Source organism: Musa acuminata, chromosome BXJ2-7, assembly GCF_036884655.1.
Source record: "Musa acuminata AAA Group cultivar baxijiao chromosome BXJ2-7, Cavendish_Baxijiao_AAA, whole genome shotgun sequence".
Classification (NCBI taxonomy): domain Eukaryota; kingdom Viridiplantae; phylum Streptophyta; class Magnoliopsida; order Zingiberales; family Musaceae; genus Musa; species Musa acuminata.
In genome coordinates, this window is record NC_088344.1 from 35,442,750 (window position 1) to 35,460,698 (window position 17,949).

Here is a 17,949-nt window from a genome sequence, read left to right on the forward strand (position 1 = left end):
AAGATTTGATTTTTTTTTTTATATGTGATATTAGCACCTCTCTTTATCTTTCAAAACATGGGTTGTTTGAAGTAGATTCCTAACAAATACTAAAATAAACAATATTATAGTTTTTTTACTGCTAGATTTAAATCTTAATTTGGAGACAAAAGGATACAATTGTAGTGCTATTTCTCACCAACATAATAATGTTCAAATTTTTAATATCTTAATTTAAAATATTTCAATGAATCATTATGTCTTGGAAAATCTTGCTAGCAAAAAAGTTCTTTTTAGGTAAGTAAGGGTAATACGGTCACATCAGATCAGTGAGCGGAGGGGTAATTTAGGTATTTTGGTTTTTTTTTGTTTTTCCTATTGTCCCCTTTATTAAAAAGATCATCTTTTTATCTCGTATTTTGTTTGCTTTCTCCTCTGTTCTTGAAACAGAGCAAGCATTGTAGAAGAACCAGAAGGAGAGATGGTAGGGCATTTCATGGTCTGCGTCGACGGGATCATCGCCTCGGCGGCGTGCTTCGAGCCCGTGAATCCCGGCGGTTCTCCTCAGGCGGACGGCGGGGCGGTGGAGGAGGGGTGCTCGGTAAGCAGGACGGCCATCGCCGGTCACAAGAAGAAGGGAGGTGAGATGATCGAGTGCAGAATATGCCAGGAGGAAGGGGACGAGTGCGACATGGAAACCCCTTGCGCTTGTAATGGAACCCTCAAGGTCTTCCCCTTCTCCCCCTCTCTCTTCCCTCCTACCATTCCTAAGGGACATTTGCTTCTCTCGTTCTCGCAAATCTTATTTCCCCCTAAACATTGTTTTCTGAAACCATTTAATTAAAAATTCTTTAAGTTTTCTTCTGAGCTAACGATGAAGTAATATTTCTGTTCAAAAGAGTTTCCTTTCTTTCCTCTCCTCTTTTTGAGTTTTTATTTTTTGTTTTTGTTTGTAGTAATCTTTTTCCTCTACACATGCAAAGGATGCTTGGCTTTTTTGTTGTAACTGTAAAATCTCAAAACTTGTTTGGAATGTTACATCTCCTTATGCTTCATGTCCTACTCGCATATGATATTTTTATGAAAGTTTTGACATCCGTTTTAGTGCTGATATTGATTGCAATGTATGAGATCTTTATCTTTTTCCTAATTTTGTAGTTATCATTTAAAACGAAATCTGTAGATGTCTGACGCTTTTAATTGAGGTAAAGGGCGACATAAGGTTTCCATTTAATTTTTTTTTCCAAAATGTTTACGGAGGTAATAACTTTGGTTCTTGTGAAACTTATTTGTATTTGTATTTTTTTATACATGTAGAGGGTGTGTACCATTTTTTGTATGGAGGGGGTAAATCTGAAAGACATGATTTTTATTTTCTTCTTCCCTTTTAATGCTTTTAGAGGTTGTATCTACGCATGCATCATACTGTGCTTGCACTAAATAGCTTTATGTATATTGGCGTTCGACATCTCTTCGGACAAGCAGAGGTTTTGGGCGATTGCAACCCATGGCACTGCTATCAATGTTATCGTTTTTCATATGTATTGAATATGCTTGTCTTTGGAATTCAGTTTTATGTTGGTGTTCATATATTTTAGACAACAGAAAGCTGTAAGGTCCCCAAGGCTGCACATATCTTTTCCCACCAGAACTCTGTTGAGGGAAACACCACTAGCCCAGTCGAACAGGGTTCTGGAGGATGATTGACTAAATGTTGCAGAACCCTATAGCATTACCTGAGGAAAAAAAATTACAAAATGGTTGTTGAAAGTAAATTTACTAGGACTGGAACATGATGCACCAAGTATCCTAGAAAAAGTTACTAGGACTGGAACATGATGCACCAAGTATCCTAGAAAAAGTTACGAAAGGCTGACACACAAAAGAAGTTCATACATCATGCAAGGAGAGTTGTCTGTTGTGCGGTAGCCATGTTACAGAAATTTTAGAGCAAAGTGGCTTAAAAGAAACAATTGAAGGAAATGCCAAAGAACGTTAATAATTTATGACCTTGATTTTACTTAGATGGACCAAGGTCAGTTATTTGTGTTACTAGAAAAATGAGCTACTTTTAGTTTGATAGTTATCTGTTTACTAACTTGTAAAGCAGCTCTCTCTAATAAAAGGTTATGTTAGTCATTATTGTTCACTGTGTGCGTTGATTTCATATGAACTGTTTAACATTCTAATGTATTTGTCAGATTAAGTGGGTTGTCAGGTTCCTTTGCAGTCCGCCAACTCTCAGTAATTTCTTTTGATGAAACAAACTCTCAGTATAGTGATATCATGCCTTCTTTTAACCGAGACAGTTGGAGTTCTATCTCTCCTGTATCTTATTCTTCTTTATCTACCTGTGAATGGAGCTTTTGTTTCAGTAGGCAGTCAATTTTTTTATTGTTGTTCAATCTTGTGAGCTTCTGGAAAGTAGGATTTGTAAATATTCTTTTGTTTCACATCATGGTCAAGTATGATTACAATGACAATTGTTGGTTGACTTGTTATTTGGTTTTTTCTTGCAGTTTGCCCACAGGAAATGTATTCAGAAATGGTGCAATAAGAAAGGGAATATCACTTGTGAAATCTGCAACCAGGTTGGGCTTAAAGATGCTGATCTCCATCCTCCTCTTCTCTCTCTCTCTCTCTCTCTCTCTCTCTCTCTCTCTCTCCCCCTCCCCTTTTTCAGAGAAAAAAAAAAGAGAACTTAGATGTAGCTAAGTTTCCTACAGTTGTCTATTTCCAACAGACTTGTGCAAGTTCAGGCTATGCTGATTATCTTCACAGCAAGGCCAACCTGGACCTGCTTCCCTCTTTCAATTTCAATCTAACAAATCACACTTTTGGGTTGCTGCAAACACCTCTCTGCAACTCTATCCTGCGTCAAACAATTTCTTTTCACTGCAAACCACAGAATGGAGGAACCATCGTTTGCCATTCCTACTTTGAGATTTCATTGAATACCCAAAATGGTATTCTTTCAAGAAAGGTATATGCTTTAGCTAGGCTGATGACAGAGTCAGACCACATATAACTATTTCTGTATACGAGCCACCCAAATAACAATAAGGCAAATGACTGTTACTGTAAGCATGCATACTTTAGGATAGTGATTCATATGTGACTAGTACCTGATGATCATGATGACATCCTCTTTTGGTTAAATACATATTTATGAGTGGTCATAAAGGTTCATCTTGTTTAGAAGGCACAAAGTAGTGGTATTTGTCTTGTTAAGTGGTTGCCTTGATAAGTGGTACTTGTCTTGCTTACTTTATATTATCATATTATTTGTCTCTTTTTTGGCTGTTAAAGCATTTACTGGAATGCTTTGCTGTTACAGGTTTTTGCCCCAAATTATTCTGTTCCCCCAAGCAGACCCAGTCCCGATGTAATTGCTATTGACATCAGGTACTTCTTGACAATGATCTCATTTTTTTTATTTTTTTGTCAGAGTATTACGCCATGCAAAATCAGATGAATTTTTTGAAGTCACAGAATCAGTGTGAAGAAATGTGTGGTTAGGTGGCTTCAGCACCTACTATGAATTATTTTGTCTATAGCAAATAACTGATATTATGTTGGAACAGATAACTTGTAGTTTTTGCCCACAAAAAGGATTTACAAAGTTTTCTTGCCAAGACTTCTATATGCAGTTAACCAGGCAGAAGCATATACAAGAGGTTTCATGACAAGATTTGTCACAAACTAAAAGCAAGAGCATTTTCCTGAATAAGAAGATCTGGCTATTAAACCTTCTATATGGTGTTGATTGTCACTGATCTTTTACTTTCTCATGGAGCAACATGATCCCAATGATTAGTGACAATTTACATCAAAGTTTCTGCCTAGTTTTGATAGCTCCACTCTGTAGTTTTATATAAATTTTAGTTGAATTATATTCTGTTGTAGGTAAATGAATTTTTACTTGCAACATGCTGTGTTGGGCTACCGTGGTCTTTGCCTGTTAGACTATTTCAATTCTGACAGAAGTGTGTTGTCTATTGGTGACAGTGCCTCCACTTCTTTTGTTCTGTTCTTTTTAATTTTTATTGTTGGATTTAGCATGAAGATATCTGGTGAATATTGTAAAAACTTAAGGGCATCATGACCACATCTAGGACAAGAGAGAAGATTCTTAAGTTCCCAAACAAGTTGTTAGACATTATAATCGGATTTGGGTGGCTGCAGTTTTGTCAATAAAATACATTATACCTCCATCTTACATAAATCCAAGCACCATATTATGTGATCAGAAAGCCCACTGCTTGAGTTGAAGAATTACAGCCTTATTATTTGAATGCACTTGTTTGGCAATCAACTTTACATGATAATGAGATATTATTTCCTTTCCATGATTCTTCAATCATGAGCCTAATCTTTTACTTGTTTTTTGTCAGGCAAAGTTGGGGTTCACGGTTTGATCTTCGTGATTCCCATTTTCTCGCCATAACTGCTGCAGAGCAGGAGTTACTAAATGCAGAATATGAGGATTATGCAGCTGCAAGTGCCAGTGGAATTGCCTGTTGCCGCACTGTTGCTTTAATTGTATGCTTTATTGTTGTATTACAAAAAGTATATTTTACTTGTAGCTACGAAGCATGGAAGTTAAAATGGTTTGTGGTCTTTTACAGTTGATGCTTTTGTTGCTTGTTCGACAAATTTTTAATTCGTCGAGGGAAGTTGGACTGATGCAGGACATATCGGCATTGTTCAATGTAAGAACTTTTTTCTATCTTTTGAAATATCAATGTTATGTTATAGAACTTACTGCCAACGTGTCTCTTAACATGAAGAATCACATTGCTCACTTCCTTTTTTCCCCCCAACTAGAATAATTTCTAGTAGGATGAAATCCTACATAGACAACAGTCTAAGTCCATCCTGTACATATTCCTTATGGAAACTGAAAAAATAATTTATATATTTTATTTCCTCAAAGTAGAGTTGCAGTGAAGTTGCCTTGCAGTGTTATTTTAGGTGTTTGGAATGGTAGTTCTTCTGTTCATGTGCACTAGGAAATAGGTTATGGTTCTATTTTTATTTCCTACGAGTGCCGGCTACTGAACAAGAGCAAGATGCTATAAATAATAAGTCAGAAGATGATCATTTGAGATTGAATTCTCTGACCTTGCAAAATCTGGTGCCATTGAGGTAATGATCTGTGTTGGTGCAAGTTATGTCATGAATGCTATTCAAATGTTTATTATGGTTTCGTATCCCATTGCTGTTATATTTTTTTCTTGAGAAATCTAAAATCTTTAGTCATTTACTTGCAGGTATCTCTCCAGTTCGTTGGCTTTTTCCTACCGTGCTATGTGATCGCACGTTCCTGCTACTTTATACAAAGCCGTAGGAGGCGGCAGGTATGCTTTAAATATGTTAAAGTTCTTGGAAAATTTGGTGTGTCGAGACATATGGGTCGAAGTATGTCCACTCTTATGCCATATCAAGGGTGTGGGTCAACATGTATTTAGCAATGTGATAGGTTTGCAATGTATGACATAGGATCTCACCCATACCGTACTGGCTGGCATATACCCTTTTGCACTGGAACTAGCATCGTACTAGCACATCAAAGATGACTGATGCTTTTATGTTATTATTATTTGCTAAAACACTGGATTTTCTGGATAAATGCATACCTCTCAGTATATTGATAAGCCTTATGGTGTAAATTTTAAAGCAATGGAATTTTTTCTGTAAGTATGTACACCTGAGAATACCTATGTATTCCTCAATTTAGATTTTGAATTAGTACCATCCAGGCTCCAATTTATCACATATTCACAAGTAAAGCCCCATTCATTTGACTTGTCTGATACTTAAATGACATGGATTAAGTTCTTGCTTCATTTAATGCAAGCCAGGTTATTGACCAAATTGCTGTTGTTTTTGCATGGAGGAAAATTGAAACTTGGCAATGTTAATACTTGAGTAGAAGAGCATTCCTGCAAATTCAAATAACGCAGATGGTACTAGTGGTGTGCAATCACTAAACTAATGACATGTTAATTGTGGAAAATTACTTTGAGGAAATGACATCTAAACAAGGTTAATCATCCAGATTTATAAAGTGGAGGTGGTGTAAAATGGTTTAGACTGCAACTCTTGTGGAATCTGGATTTATTGATAGTGTTGCTCTTATCTACTGGTTTTTCGTGAGAGTTAACGTGCCACCTTATTATTTCTTTGCAGGTCTAGGAGTTTGTGGTGAATCAACTTGTTTCATGCAACATGCATCAAAAGGAGATCTCTCATTGTTTTCGGAGCTATGAAGCTCATCTCCTTTTTTTTCTCCACCTTGATTGCCAGGTTATGAAATCATCAAAAAAATTGATGGTCTGGGAGCGGGAAAGAATGTGATTTGTGTTCCAATGTGAATGCATTCGTTGTGTTAAGATATCGAACAACAAATCCCTTGGGAAAATGTAAATATGAAACTCTCATGTCTTTTGGTTGTGCATTTTTGTCCTGCCACATCCCAGAAGTGGGTTTGCTCTACAATTTTCTTGAAATGCAGTATCCTCCAATATCTGTTATGCTCAATGTGAAACCTTTATGTGGCAACCTGATCCAATCTCACAATATTAGCACATTTTGTAATATTGCTGGGGGGTTTAACATTTTCTACTCACAAGCACTATCTTTTTTACTATTTGGATTAAATGACGCTCTCTTGATCTCTAGGTGTGTGTTTTGATCTTCGCTTAAAAGATGCTCATAAATCAGATTCGATATTCAAGTTTTCCAAAGTGATTGCCTCTTTCTTGCTTAAGATTTGAAGGAACAACTTGCTCTATGGATTAGTGTGAGATGAAATTGAAGATTATACTCTAGATTGATGGCTCAAAGTCACATTCAATAATTTATTTTCATCTAACTCAATAAAAGATGAGGATTTAAATTTCATACAATAAATTTGTGAAAATATCAGTTTGTTGATATTTTCACAAATTGATTGGATGAAATTTAAATCCTCTTTGCCACTAACCTATAGAAAGAAAAACTTGCTCTCTAAGTCTAACTCACTTAATAAAGAGATGAGGATTTAAATTTCATCCAATAAATTTGTGAAAATATCAGTTAAGTTAAAGAACTTGACTAAAGATGAGGGTTCAAATAAATTTAGATCTTGACTACATAGAGGAAGGTTTTGCGATTGAAGTCCATCTTTGTCACTACCTATAGAAAGAAAAACTTGCTCTCTAAATCCATATTATCTAAATTAAGAGTCGCTTTCTCCATAACCTAATACATAATTTATTTGCTAAATACACAAATGCTCAGGTTTAAATGAAAGTGACGGCTTTATTTATAGGTCATGAAAGCCATGACTTTGGCCCTACTGATTGATAGTAATTCCCATGTAATTCTTTCCCTGCTTCTCCAGTTAAGCTTCCATTATTCTAAAATTTAGAATGCACATCAAGCACGGGCAAGAGTACACAAAAAAATCTTGTAATATTATTTTAAAATTTAGAACACATGCATCCATTATTCTAAAATTTAGAACTAAATTTATTAACAAACTATGGCTTAAGCCAGCAAGATTATCCAACAAAAATAAAAAATAAAAATATCAAAATTTGGTTTAGCAGTCCAATCAAAATAGATTAAATTAAAAAGAGCATCCTGCTATGGTGCTGCTTGAGTCATTCTAGAATTAGAACTGCAACCAAGAAGCATAATTTGCTGAACCTCAGTATACAAATGATAACTCATAGGATGCGTACGATACTCATGAATACTGAATAAAAAGCATTGCAGATTTGGAAGATGTTGATTACTACAAAAACAAAACAAAAAAAATTACTGATGTAGTTACCAGTGTCATTCTTACTTTTATAGTGGAAATATGCAATAAATCTTATGTAATTATTGAAACTCAAAGAGCTGGTGAGTGAAGCATGTAAACAAGTCGTATGTCCTTTGTCAATGCCAAAACTCTATGATGTATGGAACCTTCAGCTTACAGTTACGCCAGGCTTCACTTTTTCTTTTAAAAATTGCTGAATGTGTTCACGTTTCCAGTTGTCGATTCTGTTAATGCACAGGAGAAATAAACATAAGTAATACATGCATCGCATAAAAAGCAAAGCAGACTTTGTTTCTGCATAAAATTGACAGATTAATATTTATCACCGCTATGTACAGATGATAATTTAGAGATCCTCAAATGGCTATATATACACCTACAAGAAAATACTCAGTGTAGGGCGTATGCCAACATCGTAGAGTCAGTTTAAAGTCTGCCAAAGATTAGCTGAATTGCTTAGGAAACTCCAAGCATCATACTTTTCATCTAGCCAAAAAAATCAGCAATAACCTGGAGTTCTGGATGTACTCATGAAACCACTAAAGTGGATTTGGATATAAGGATTTAGGTTCCAATAGTTTTGGGAGTAATGGAAAACTGTAAGGCTCCCAATAAGGCAAGTAAAAATATGAAATAAGAACCAAATTGCACTTTCGGATTGATTGCCAGTTAGTCAATGATGATACATTTCCTGTCAGATAAATGGGAACTGTCTATATTAAAAGGAATAAGAAGCAGAAAAACAATTTACACCAATTATAATAGCTTACTTGACAGTAGGGGAGAACACACAACCGCAAAAATATTAGTAGAAAGCATATTCAGTAACTCTTGTCTGCCCTTCTAGTCTAGCCTTTCCTGGTGCCATTAATGATTATGATCACAGTCACACTAAGAAACCACAAATTAAATTCTCTTCCTCTTTTGTAGTACAACAACAAGAATGACTGCGTTAATACCATCATAATAGACACAAGGTCCCTCCAACTTAAATCAAGACTAGTCATCTTTGAGATGATCCCTCTTCAGAAGGCTAAATTACACAGACTTTAAGTACATATAGTCTTCAGATTGGTGAAGTTCGACAAGGTAAAATTAAGTGGAATGTGGAATATAGAGTGCAAAATCTAGGGCAGGAAAGTAAAAAAAACCATGGGTCAGATCTGCGCTATAGGTACCAGCCAGAGTTTACTGTGTCAAGGCTGATGAGGCATGGGACACGCATGTCATGCCAACATATAGCTCAGCACAGAGTCAGTGATGGTGCATGGTAGGGCACATGCACAACATCAGTGCCGGTACATAGTACATTCCAATGGTTGGGCATCATGGAGAGAGCAACTGACACTTTAATTATTGCAAGAAAGCATATGAAAGAAATGATGGAAATTGTACAAATGCAAGAGCAAACTACGGCTTTGAATCCTCTCATGTTCATTAGTAAAAAAATCTCAGAATAACTTAAAATGGTGAAATTACCATATGCCAATATTATATAATGTAGTAAGATCTCAATATTATTATGCAACAGATGATCTCTCAAAAAGAGTTCAAGAGGCACAAAAAAAATTAAAGAAGCATTCTTAGAACTGACCTTATGGTTTCCTTTTCATTACCCTCACTGTCCAGCATGATAAGTTTCGGTGGGGATGCATAAGCATATTTGAATTTGACATATGAGAATTCATCTTTCTCTTCTTCTATAAATGCTGCAACTTCAGGATAGAACATCAACTTCCTCATGCATACCTCTAAAATTGCACCCGAGAACGTAACCTGCAGTTGTTTCGAAGTTAGCCACACTTCAATTAATTGAAGGAGAATTTGCTATTTTTCCAGCGATCCATCATGTTTTGCTGATTTTAGGAGAAAAAATATGCATGACTACTATTAGATTTGCAAATTCTAATTTTATTCACAAATTATACTTAATTTTCTACAATAATCTCGTGCCTATATCACAAATTTTTATTCACAAATTCCCAATCAAGACTGTTCAGTCTTGATAAAATGCTACATAGCACAGAGAAGAATGATTCTGAACTTTCTAGATTTGCTTTAAAGCTCTTATTTAAACATCAAATGGGGTGAAATTCATTGTGTAATAGTGGCATATTAAACTTATTAGATAAGTATAAGTATTAAAGCCTTGTAAAAAAGTTCTAAAAGAAACAATTCACTACTTTAGACAATAGTGAATGGCACTAAGAGGAAAACAATAGTTGTTCAAAGTTCCCTTCATATAGCAGACAACAATTTGCCCAATCTCAGGGTACATCTACAGTTCTACTAACTGGGTTTAACCCCTCTTCCTCCTCTAGAAGAGGTTCCATGTTCAAATCTTGCTATGATGTCAACTTTTCTATTCTTCTTAAAAAGGCTTCTCAGGTTACACCAAGATGATTCTATATGTACCACCAAACAAACAAAAAACTTCTATTTTCTCAAAAAACGTAATGCAAGATTTGCAATAATTCAACTCATTCAAGGAATTTATTACAGAGAGCATAGTCAGTATCAGATTACCAGACTTGTTACAGCATAGTAATATCATCAAACAAGTCCTTGCCTGTGAGACAGTATGAATTACATGGAGGCATATCTAGTAAGGAGAACATCAGGTAACATCCTGCCAAGTGACCTTTGATGCCACTGCATCTAAATTGTCATGATATATATGGAATATATCTTAATCATTCAATATTAAGCATCTAGAGACCACTCCGTTGGAGCTACAAGCTTCCTCATCAATTTGATACCACTTTATACTATGCAACCTAACATGAAGCTTAGCTCACTAGGTTAGAGCGAAAAGATTGGTTCCATTGAATGTGAATCATCTGAGGAACGTTAAACGATCAAAAGGGAAAATAGGCAAGAAATGCAAACAAAAAATAAAGTGCATATTCAATTAATGGCACAAGCCTCACATTTGTCAGGTTTGAGGAGCAAGATGATTAATCTGTACCATGTACCTTACTTAAGGAATCGTCGGAATCCTCTGAGCAACATTTACGACAATCTGATACCAATTCTGCAGTCAAAATTTAATGAAACACTTAGCAAATCATCTTTCTAAAGCATCTGACTTCATAGGATTTGTTTTACTGATATTTTAATGCATATCAGTCATCATGTATTACATGTCACTAGCTACAATTTTGTGAATTGAGATAGTACCAACCAAGGATTGAAATATCGTACCGTACCAGAGTTTCGACGTTCGCTTGGTATGGTACGATACTGTATACCGAGCGGTATACGTATATATATATATATATATATATATATATATTCCATTCCGTCCGGTAATGAGCGGTTCATGTACCGATCAGCTGATGGACCGGTACAGCCCATACCGAATGGTATTATTCGAAATTATATACCTTGTGCATGTTTGGTATGTGTTTTAATTTACTAAAAGAGGAGGGTTGAGTTAGACAACTCATAATCAACAAAACACTTTCTTAGATTTTATGACCATGGATCTCTAAATCCAACCGTCCCACGTCCTCAGCCAAAAAATAAACAATGTAATAATCACCAAAAGGCAAACCAATTCTAACTGTCAAAACAATCTAATCTACAGGTGATACATGTAAAAAAGAAAGAAATCAGAATGATAGAAAACATGCACTTCAAGATCGCAGCAGAACCTAGGGTTTGTTCTGATCTATGTTTTCGACATCAAGAACCGACTAAAAGGAAGAAGGGGATCGAAAGATGCACGCGAATCCGCAGCGCGGGTACGAATCGGGAGCGAGAGAGAGAGAGAGAGAAGAGGTAAGGGCCTAATCGAGACGAGGAGGATGTACCTTTATCCTTGACGTACTCGCCGAGGGTGTTACAATCGGAGCAGAGGGCGAGGCCCGTGAACCCCAAGTCCTCGCACTCCTTGGCCCCGAGGCGCTCTCCAAGTCCAAGGATGGCGCCGGCGACCGAAAGGACGAGGAGACAACGCAGGGTTGCGGAGTGTGGAATCATCTGTCGCCCGCTAGGCTCGCTCCTGAGCATCTTTCCCCAGCGTCTCAGATGACGGTTATGACGGGTATAAAAGACAACCTGAAACCTTCATAATCCGATATATTATATATAACGTATCGTCATTTGCTTTCATAACATATTATCAACGTTTATAACGTACGTTGTATTAAAAAGTCGAACTTAAGTCATATAACGTACCGTCATTTGCTTTCATAACAGACTACATACAGTGATGGGAAGAGGAAGCAAGGAACAGAGACGAGCGAAGGAGTAAAGAAGCAGCAGGATGGGAGATCAGTGCAAAGGTAACCCTATTTTTGTAGGAATGATTGATGAACTTTGCAGTGAAACTGATGAACAAAAATAACAGGTAATCTTGTTGATTTCCTAGTGAAAAGGAATAGTTTACCGAAGAGATGTCAGTGCATGTAGTTTCAATATGATATCTTCAAACTTGAACAAGTTGAAACTGAGTCAAAAGAACTTCACAGAACTAATTATCTAGTTTGCAGATCAAAGCATTTGTCTAGAGTAGTTGAGCTGTGTGGCTGAATGCTTGAGAAGAATTTAGACATCAAATGCTATGATTCAGAATTCTGTGAGTTTGCTGTGGTTGACTACCATCTGCATCAGCACAAGTATCACCTGGCACTAAATTTGACCACAAGAAGACTTTTTTATATGTACCACATACTGTTCAAGTTCCACAAAAACTTGTCATCATATGGAAAGCAAGATTTACTTCATATCAAAAATGAAGTACATGGGCAAAAATTAGATCAACAATATTTAAGTCCTATAGTAAATTGCTCATCCCTCAACACAAAATCAATGAAGGAAAGAAATAGTACATTGCTATTAGATCAAACTTGGAAGACTCAGAAAGGACTTATATTCAATGTTGTATATTATCAGTGACAAAAGATGCCATAGCCTACAGTGTCATCCTATCAACACTTGTTGAAATATATCGGACTGTTTTGTGATGTTGATGGAAAAAAGACCTTTGTTTTCTGCAATAACAAAACATAGAGAGATCCTTTGGGATATGGTGTAGTTCCATCCTGAACAGTCTACCAGAACAACAGCTCAATACAAGAACAAAGGTTCATTCAGCAAGATATGAGAATAGAGTCGAAATATCAGACCCATTTTTCTGCTCTCTCATGTCATCTTCCTTGTTTCTAATATCTCTAATCTTGAATTTGGCATGCTACAAATATAATACTCCATCTATCGAAGAAAACTGAGAAAAACAGCTTCACCTTTCCCCTTCTGCCAAGATGCTGACCAAATTTCATCAAGGCGACCAAGTCTTGTACACGGCATACATCAACAGCACTGGAATCATGAAGCAATAAATAGGGGAATTAAGAAACGGGTTCATGTCATACGCCCTGACCAAGGCTCTGCAATTCTGCAATTAAATTAAAAGCAACAGTGAGTGGAAGTCGTTCACATAGTCAACTGATCACTATATTTTAGCTATAGGACCGTTGTAAGTACAAGAAATTCAAGTTCCACAAAAAATAAAAGGTCCTACAACTTGTCTCTGTGTTGGAGGCAGAGGTCAAAACACAATTATATTATTAGTTTCATATAAACACTTTTTTTCTTTACGAAATCCTAGTTCAACAATTTGCAGCCAGATGGGCCTGGACCAACAAACCGCACTTAGAGAACAAGTTAGTCTTCAAGAATTGGAACAAATAAAGAATAAGGCAACTTTACCTTCCAGTGCTTCCACAAAATGACTGCAGTAACAAGAAAAAGAAACTTTCTAATCCAGCGTCGACGCCATATGCAATTTGAATCACAAGAACTGGCATTCTTTGTCTGCCCATAGTTATGTTCCAAAGAATCATCCTCCTTTTTCCCTGAGAGCAAGAGATGGTACTTTCGATATGTTGTTCGTTCTGCAGCCATTGCTCCAATAACTAAAATAGTTGGTAAAACAACAAAGCAAAGATGAGGTAATACCACGACCATGACATCAGGTACCCCTAGATACTGGAGCATAGTGTTTTTGTTAAAATTTGGGACAAACCAACCTTGATAAGTCATATAAGCCACAATGCCTCTTTCAGTGAAAACATGTCCAAAGAACCAAGGGAAGAATAACAAGTAAAGCAAATACATAAGGATACCAAACCATACTACAGTCATCCTAGGGAGTTCCATCAAAGCCAAAAATGCGCCATCAACTAAATGTTCCCTCAGACTCCTTCCAGCAAAATTAGGTCTGACATACTCATATGAGTAATTCTTCTTCCAGCACAGAAGTAAAACTTGTGGAACAAGAAGTAATGAGGTCAGAAACAAGAGGGCAGACCAAAAAGCAGGCCAGTAAATGGAGGCCCACTGGCAACCCATTACGAAAAACTCTCTCCATGTCCAACTAACTTGTGCAGTGAGGCCATTAATAGAGAATGGCCTTGAGTCACTGTAACTAGTTTTGCCAAAAATGTCTATTGCTTCTATTTGCAGCCGATAGCGGCTAGGAGATGGGTCTTCAAATGCTCTCCAGTTCCATGGAGCAACATACAGGTCTCCTCTAGATCCATTCCCTTCAATCTTTCTCATGGAAGAATCTAGTACCACAGTAGGAGTTTCAGGCCGTGTATCATATACCTTTACTGAAACTAACACAATCTCAGTTCTTGAAAATATCAGGGTTCTTATCAGCTCGTAAGATGAGCCTCTCTTCGGCTGACATTTGAAATCATGGACAGATGAAATTCTTTGCATGAACCTTGAGTCCAAAGGAAAAGTAGGTAATATAATAGTCTCCTTGGACCCTAATCTGAAATCTAAATCAACATATGATACATGACCAGAATCAATAGCCAATATTCTCATAGCTCTACTCCATCTCCAGTCGCCCATCTCCCATTCCCAAAATTCTTTGCTGGAATTAGTACTTGAACAACTCTGTTCATCCATGTTAGTTGGAAATCCTTGATGAATGTTGAACTGATAATACTTTGTCGGATGATTTGATTGATGATGTCGTTTTAAGTTCTTGCCAAACTTCGTATGAAGATGCCCACAGAGATAAGCCGACAAGGAGTGCTTAAGGAACACATCTTTAAGACCTTGTCCATCATCTGTTAATGCTGAAAAAGACAAAGGGAAGTGCCCAAAGGCAATTTTTGTTATTGTTGATTCAGCATCCCATTGTGAAAGCTCCAAGTCTATGTTTGCAAGTAATTGGTTTGTTGGATGCCCAAACAAGTTTGTTGGGCCACGAAGACCAGTTTCCATTGTACCATCAAAGCCAACAAAAAGATGCTTCCATCCACCATTCTGCATATGAATTGAAATTTCTTTATTTAGAGTTTAGGGGGAAACATCCATATAAATATGTAGGTAAGATGTTATCAAATTTTATGCTGTCTGAATGGATAAAGGTACAAAACCAACATGTTTAAATATCTAGATGATTGATATCTTGCAAATATATGGATATTCACTATGTTCCATGTTTTCAATAGACTAATTAGTTAAATTTGTGAGAATAATATCTCCTATGTTGTGCAGATGGGAGACAACAGAGCTAAGCCATCAACGGAACATGAGGAATCTCAAGAAACCAGTGGATTCATCAATCTGCATATGCTCATGACAAAAGTAAACAGGAAAAGAGTGACTCAAAGGTGATGATGAATGCTGATAATGATGATTAGTCAACAAACCTGCAATGTGATGCTTTGGACGTTGCCATCACGTCTTAATCTTGCATTTATACTGTACTTTTGATAGTAGTCATAAGCACCACCAGCCTTTGGTACCCCAAAGCAATCATGATTCCCTCTGAGGTCATAAAAGATTTCCTTGTTAAGTCCACTTCTTTGAATGACATTGTCAAGAACATTCTGGTACTCTATCCATTCTACCTCATCTTGTTTCATGGTTAATAAATCTTTGCTTTTTCCATCTGGGATATACATAGATACAAATATGCTCTAGTTAGATATAGCAACTATATTTTAAATGTTAAAATCCTAATTTGTTTACTTAAAAAAATGCAGGAGTTCCTACTCACTCTTTCTTATATTTTCAATTTGTTTTAGGTTTCTAACATGACACTGTAATCAAGTCACAATAATACAACAAGAAAATAGAACAGAATATGGGTACCAAAACATCAACTCTCATATCATTTACTTAAATTTTCAAATCACCATGCTAAAGAAAATGTTTTTGCATGCAGATGAATTGATATTCTAAAACCTTCAAGAGATGTCAGGTTAACATCGACAAAACCCCAAAATCGAACTGAACCAAACTATTCAATACAGTTCGACACATGTTTTTCAGAAATTGGGTTTCTTTCCATCTTGAATATAAAGGAACTGAGTTATTAATTCTCTACTGCTGGATCTATAAAATCCAGCTCGTCCTTATTAAATCCTTGCCTCCCATCCTACATCTCCCCAAGCACCATGAGCTTTCTCTCATTGTGTTCCCTCTCCCCACTCTTTCCCCTTTCTTTCCCATCGACAATCTTGCCAATCTCCAGAAATCCTTTGTCCTGTGTTGAGGTTTCAACCAACCATCTTCTCTTCATCTTCTACAGAAGAAGATGGGCACATGTAAATTAATCAGTGAAGAACTTATTGGTAATTTTGATACATGAGGGATATATTATGGCTTTGTAGCAGATATATTATGTCTTCTTCTTGTTAATTTTCTTTTCTTTCTTCAATTTTCCCACTCACTCATTTCTGCACTTCATGATATCCGATACCAAGGATGACAGGTTTTGACAATGCCATCTTGGGCTAACTGGTGCATACATGTGCAATATGTGCCCTTGTAGAGTATCAGCAATGCCCCACTGGACCAGGTGAAAGAACTTCTGTTTTCTTTATTATTCCTAGAAGTTTCTTCCAATAAATTAATCTCAAAAGAAAGTTCCACCATTAAGCAATTTAACTGACTGACTGAAAATGGTCCAACAAAGTAATGCAAATGAGCCTCGATTGTCAACATATACCGATCAACAGACTGAGCTCAGTTTTACTGGAGTCCTGACCACTAGAAAAATCAGAGCCAAAGGAACTAGTCCTGTGTCATGTCCTTGCTTCTTAGCTCTTGCTGCATTTAATGTTTTTTCCAATATCCCATTCGTTGTCAACCGCAACAATTTGACATTTTTGAGGGGTTAAATATGCAATACTTTTCAGGAACCATGATGTTGAGAAAGGAGCATTCACCAATTTCACTAATATGTTGAAGAAAGAAAACACTTAGTCTGATCTATATATCGTGCCATAAAGATTACCCCAAAGGGAGATAGCACGTTCATATAAGCAAATATAGGCAAAAAGGACCCGATAAGCATGAATTCATGATGAACCACAAATCAGAGGAAAGGTAACTCCGATGGCTATTCACAATCATCAGGGTCAAGAAAGAGAGAGCAAATTTCACCCAGAACGAAACGGAACAACCATCAAAATGACATTTTTTCCCCAAACTGGAAGCAGAGAACAAATTCAGGAAAGATCCAAAGAGCATACGAAACAGATCATTTGAAAGAAGAAGTCACCGGTGAGGTCGCCGGTGATGAGGACGAGGGACGGATTAATCATAGCAAGGGCGGGGCCGACGTAGCGCCGGAGGTCGTAGGCCCTCTCCGGATGGTGGACGCTGAAGTGGAGGTCGGAGAGCTGCACCACCCACACCACCGATTTGGGCTCCCCTTCCACCTCGATCACGTTCCCCCCGGGCTTCCTCGTCCGGCCCTCGGCCTCGGACTCGGGGGAGGATCGAGAGACCGGAAGAACCAATATTGCTACGAAAACCATGGCGAGGAGGTGGAGGAACCACCGTTTAGCCACGTCCATGGCGTGGAAGGATGTGCGAAGAAGACGAAGATGGCCAGCAACAGAAGTGGGTTAGACCAAAGAGAAGATTTTGGACAGAATGAGATCCACAATTGAAGCAATGGAAGCCTTCCCACGTTGACATGGTGGGAAATGGAGAAGGGGGCAAGCAGGAGGCTTCGCTACAGTGGCGGCATGTCTCAGATCAACCTAATGGATTGTGATGATGCAATCTCTGCCGTTACATCTGTATTTGAGACGGCAGTGTATACGTTTACAAGTGCGTGCCGACCGGCACTTTCCGGTCCGGGTATGAACCGGTACGCGGGCCCGACCTTTTTC

The 17,949-nt window shown here is 37.3% G+C and overlaps 3 protein-coding genes across 5 annotated transcripts; 1 reads left to right on the plus strand and 2 right to left on the minus strand.

The window, feature by feature from the left end:
• The first annotated feature begins 236 nt into the window (after positions 1-236).
• On the plus strand, positions 237-6,522 carry LOC135617841 (uncharacterized). 2 transcript variants are annotated; one of them, XM_065118520.1, is made up of 7 exons: positions 268-706; positions 2,499-2,570; positions 3,317-3,384; positions 4,374-4,521; positions 4,608-4,691; positions 5,253-5,339; positions 6,172-6,522. In XM_065118520.1, the coding sequence occupies exons 1-7, from the start codon at positions 461-463 to the stop codon at positions 6,175-6,177; spliced, it is 711 nt and encodes a 236-aa protein (XP_064974592.1). In that variant the 5' UTR covers positions 268-460; the 3' UTR covers positions 6,178-6,522. The 2 variants fall into 2 exon arrangements, with proteins under 2 accessions (XP_064974591.1, XP_064974592.1); XM_065118519.1 differs by lacking the exons at positions 5,253-5,339; positions 6,172-6,522 and having other exon boundaries at positions 237-706; positions 4,608-5,238.
• A 1,195-nt stretch (positions 6,523-7,717) lies between these two features.
• On the minus strand, positions 7,718-12,351 carry LOC135617843 (uncharacterized). Its single transcript, XM_065118523.1, has 4 exons — positions 11,608-12,351; positions 10,768-10,826; positions 9,387-9,568; positions 7,718-8,016 (listed from the first exon to the last, which is right to left on the minus strand). Exons 1-4 carry the CDS (start codon positions 11,804-11,806, stop codon positions 7,941-7,943), a joined length of 516 nt encoding a protein of 171 aa, XP_064974595.1. The 5' UTR covers positions 11,807-12,351; the 3' UTR covers positions 7,718-7,940.
• A 148-nt stretch (positions 12,352-12,499) lies between these two features.
• Positions 12,500-17,826, minus strand: LOC135617842 (putative metallophosphoesterase At3g03305). 2 transcript variants are annotated; one of them, XM_065118522.1, is made up of 5 exons: positions 17,331-17,826; positions 15,472-15,713; positions 13,757-15,082; positions 13,508-13,653; positions 12,500-13,193 (listed from the first exon to the last, which is right to left on the minus strand). In XM_065118522.1, exons 1-5 carry the CDS (start codon positions 17,626-17,628, stop codon positions 13,160-13,162), a joined length of 2,046 nt encoding a protein of 681 aa, XP_064974594.1. In that variant the 5' UTR covers positions 17,629-17,826; the 3' UTR covers positions 12,500-13,159. The 2 variants fall into 2 exon arrangements, with proteins under 2 accessions (XP_064974594.1, XP_064974593.1); XM_065118521.1 differs by having other exon boundaries at positions 13,508-15,082.
• Positions 17,827-17,949: the final 123 nt, after the last annotated feature.

Bases quoted from the DNA above. Each gene is read 5' to 3' on its own strand.
- LOC135617841 (XM_065118519.1), top strand. From the start codon at position 461: ATGGTAGGGCATTTCATGGTCTGCGTCGACGGGATCATCGCCTCGGCG. The intron at 3,385-4,373 runs GTACTTCTTGAC...GTTTTTTGTCAG, and splicing joins GTAATTGCTATTGACATCAG to GCAAAGTTGGGGTTCACGGT. The intron at 4,522-4,607 runs GTATGCTTTATT...GGTCTTTTACAG, and splicing joins GCCGCACTGTTGCTTTAATT to TTGATGCTTTTGTTGCTTGT.
- LOC135617843 (XM_065118523.1), bottom strand. From the start codon at position 11,806: ATGCTCAGGAGCGAGCCTAGCGGGCGACAGATGATTCCACACTCCGCA. The intron at 10,827-11,607 runs GTACATCCTCCT...TTTTGACTGCAG, and splicing joins CGAGTACGTCAAGGATAAAG to AATTGGTATCAGATTGTCGT. The intron at 9,569-10,767 runs GTACATGGTACA...AAACAACTGCAG, and splicing joins CCGACGATTCCTTAAGTAAG to GTTACGTTCTCGGGTGCAAT.
- LOC135617842 (XM_065118521.1), bottom strand. From the start codon at position 17,628: ATGGACGTGGCTAAACGGTGGTTCCTCCACCTCCTCGCCATGGTTTTC. The intron at 15,083-15,471 runs GTTTGTTGACTA...ATTCATATGCAG, and splicing joins TCCAAAGCATCACATTGCAG to AATGGTGGATGGAAGCATCT. The intron at 13,194-13,507 runs GTAAAGTTGCCT...ATTTAATTGCAG, and splicing joins TTTTGTGGAAGCACTGGAAG to AATTGCAGAGCCTTGGTCAG.